At 52.3% G+C, this 3,354-nt stretch overlaps 1 protein-coding gene across 2 annotated transcripts in view; it reads left to right on the top strand.

Annotated features, from left to right (window-relative positions):
• The window catches only part of LOC113214309 (uncharacterized), an 11,809-nt gene extending 8,455 nt beyond the window's left edge, over positions 1-3,354 (top strand). Inside the window, exons 2-4 of one of the 2 annotated variants that reach the window (XM_026433629.2) lie at positions 472-605; positions 1,471-1,928; positions 3,215-3,354. In XM_026433629.2, the coding sequence (XP_026289414.1) occupies positions 482-605; positions 1,471-1,913 (567 nt within the window). In that variant the 5' untranslated portion in view covers positions 472-481 and the 3' untranslated portion in view covers positions 1,914-1,928; positions 3,215-3,354. Of the gene's footprint in view, positions 1-471; positions 606-1,470 lie in introns of both variants that reach the window. The other variant, XM_026433628.2, reaches the window with a different exon arrangement.

Raw genomic sequence — 3,354 nt, 5'->3', positions numbered from 1 at the left:
CTGGTCTGGTCTGGTGTGGTGTGTTGAGGTGGGCGGAGCTGAGCTCACAGCGGAGCGCTGCTCCGACTTGGGCCCTACCCGCCCGGGGGGTGGGTAAGTGAAGTGCGAGCGAGGGGGAGACGGGCGACAGGGGGTACCCGCCGCCCACGCGCAGACTACACTACAGCCAGATAGGAGGGGGGAGGGGGTTAAATACTACCGCCCCAAAATTTTTCTACCCCTTCACTGTGATGTACCTGTACCTGTACGATATATTATGCGATTCACCAATTACAAAATGTGTACATGTTCAACTGACCACTCTTGCTTGTCATTCGATTCCAAGCCCATGCGCAGTGCTTGTAAATTTACAACTTTTAATTGTATAATAGTACATATTCCATGGCAAATTTTCCTCTGCATCCGGTACGACAAACTTTTCGCAGTGTATATTGCACAATGTTTCACGCTCGGGTTTCTTCTCTCCGGCAGGCTCGCCAGCATGGAGCGCGCGGCCCAGCTGGCCGTGGTGCTCGTCGTCGTGGCGGTCCTGGCCGCCCCCGGCCCGGCCGGCAGCTCGCCCGTCCCGGCGGTCCAGGAGAACGCCGAGGTCCCCAGCCAGAACGGTAAGCAACACCGCTGCTGCTGCTGCTGCTGGTGCTGGTGCTGCTGCTGCTGCTGCTGCTGGTGGTGCTGCTGCTGGTGCTGCTGCTGCTGCTGCTGCTGCTGGTGCTGCTGCTGCTGCTGCTGCTGCTGCTGCTGCTGCTGCTGCTGCTGCTGATGATGATGATGATGATGCTGCTGCTGCTGCTGTTGCTGCTGCTGCTGCTATCTCTCGACGGGACAGCAGTGCCCACCGCGAGGAGCAAGCCGAAGCCACCGACTCCTCGGGGCTATGCGGCTTTGCCTGGCTTTGCCGAGGTGGCCGGGGCCGCTGCCCGCGCACAGTCGTCGGTCGTGTTGTGCTGCCGCACTATGGCCCTTGGGGGCGCGCTCGCCCGCGTCGGGTCAGTCCGAGGCACGTTCGGCAAATAATCCCGCAGTGATGAAGGACAGGCCCACCGGCCGAGGCCACCTGACCCCGTGGTTTTGGCCTGGCGAGGACGCACTTCCGATATGACCGCGTTCGCTGGTGTTGTTTCCGGCTCCCCGGTCATCCTTCCTAACTATCCTCGACATGGTTAAGTTTCGCAAGGGGTTCCCGAATCATACTTCATTTGTCTCGGTTTTTCCTGGGTTTTGTCCGATTTATTGCTGCGGTTTCTTTGCTTTTCTAGTTGACCTTTGACAGGTTTTCCTTGGTCTGCCACTTTCCCGATATGGTTTCCATGTCAGTATTTGTACCTATGATTGCCATGTTTTCCTTGTTTGTCCTCAGTCTTTTCAGTTCTTTCCCTGCGATCGATGCACTCGTCGGCACCAAACATCCATACCCTCGACCTCGGTGTTACTGTACTTCTCATGACTCTCGCGCTTGCCCCCCTCTTACAGGTGTCGACGGCTACCTGGCCGACATGCCGTCCTCGCAGCTGCGAGAGGTGACGGAGGCGCTGGTGGACCTGGTGCGCAAGGACCCCTGGAAGAACAACAAGCCGCCGCTCGTGTTCATCGAGCCCGCGTCCCAGGACGAGGATGAGGGCCGAGTCAGCCAGCCGGGCCCCGGGCCCAACCCGGACGAGTACGACGACCTGTTCAGCCAGGTCCACAAGCGCAGCCGCTACTACCGCCGCTACCCGTGGAAGCGCGTCACCCGCACGCGCGGCTCGTACGACCCGGACCAGTACAACATGTGCAACCCGTCGCGCGAGGACGTGATCCAGCTGCTGGTCGGGCTGCACCGCGCCAAGGAGGGCGACCTCGGCCGCACCATCCAGTTCTGCAACCGGAAGCGGCCCGCCTCCTCCGTCTTCACCAACATCCGCTTCATCGGATAGGAGGAAGCTCCCCAGGTGGGCCCCCACGCGAGGCGCGGTCATGTGGAGATAGACTCTCAGATGCGACAGAGGGCAGAGGGGTGCAAAGTTTGGCTCGGTCAGATCTGATGCAAGCGTGGCCTGAAGGGAAGGAAGGATTCTAATCATGGTTGTTGCAGCAGGATAGTTTAGTGGGAGGGGTTCTTCCAGACAACTATTTGCAATGCATTTCGTATTGTACAAATTTGGTTTTGTTCTTATTTGAGTACTACTTTCTCAGGATTAGGAAATATATCACCTTGGATCAGGGCCCACAGTACCTTTTCCTCAAATTACGGCTCGTTTGTTCTATTGTACTTTTTGCAATGCAAGTAAATTTATTTAGTAGCAAAGAAAAATGTCATTCGAGATGTTTCTGCAAACGTATATAGGGCAGTCATGTTGAGCATCAAAATTTGACAATGACAATACAAAAAAAAAAAAACGGTTTTGATGAAGGAATGTGCAATTATGAAGGAGGCCTAGCCTAGGTGCTTCAAGCGCCAAGAGTAAACTGTCAAATTGATTGAGGACTTGGCTGCCTTCTCTTTACGCTCACTACATTCAACCGCGATGCATATCATCAGAGAAGTGCCACGATACTACTCTCCCCCAGTGAAAACAAAGCTGTGCTCCTTCAGCGTGCTGGAGGGTGTAGCAGAACTGAAAGTTGATATTTTAAGAGACCTCGCATATGTTGCTTCTTTGTTCTGATTTTTTGCCTAGCTTTCCCTGTGCTCTGAGGTGCGATTCACTCCTCTGTCGCCACCTAACGTGGTCGACACGGTGACAAACGCTGCCAATCCCTACCTAAACTTTAGACTGAACTTTTTTTAAAACTCTGAGTATATTTTGAATATCTCTTGTAAATTTAGGCTTCTTTTCGGAGATGATTTACTTCCCCTTTCGATCTTATCGCTGTGCACATTCCGCGTTCCTAGTGCCATTTAGGCGGAATGATTCTATCTTTGAATAGACGGAGATATACTGAGGGTGCTTACAACTAACACAATCATGAGTAGCTATACGTTCGATACCGTTAATCAATGAATGGAAATACATCAAAAGCATTGCAGGATCGCGTCGCATACTCATGAAAAGCCAACCAAATAAGCTCAAAGACCTATACAAATAGTTAATAATTTCTAAAGATGAGTTGTGCAATCCAACCTAATCCTGCAATCTAGGTGCAGATTGGGTTGAGGCTCCATTGAAGTATACTGTTGTTAGCAGCCCTGGAGTATTTCCTTAGCTAACCTATCACAAATTTGTCTCCTTTCCAGGAACTTTGCTATCATCTCTAAAAATAATGAACGGTTGTGGAAAGCGTAACTGATGCGGTCAATTAAATGTTGCTGAGAATTGCGTTGAGAATGTGATTAAAAAGTAGATGAGTTATCGTTTCGGTGTGGATCCATTGGTA

This window comes from Frankliniella occidentalis, unplaced genomic scaffold (assembly GCF_000697945.3).
Source record: "Frankliniella occidentalis isolate FOCC.00 unplaced genomic scaffold, Focc_3.1 Scaffold318, whole genome shotgun sequence".
NCBI classification, from domain to species: Eukaryota; Metazoa; Arthropoda; class Insecta; order Thysanoptera; family Thripidae; genus Frankliniella; species Frankliniella occidentalis.
The sequence above is the reverse complement of the archived record's forward strand: the minus strand, read 5'-3'. Positions and strand labels throughout refer to the sequence as shown.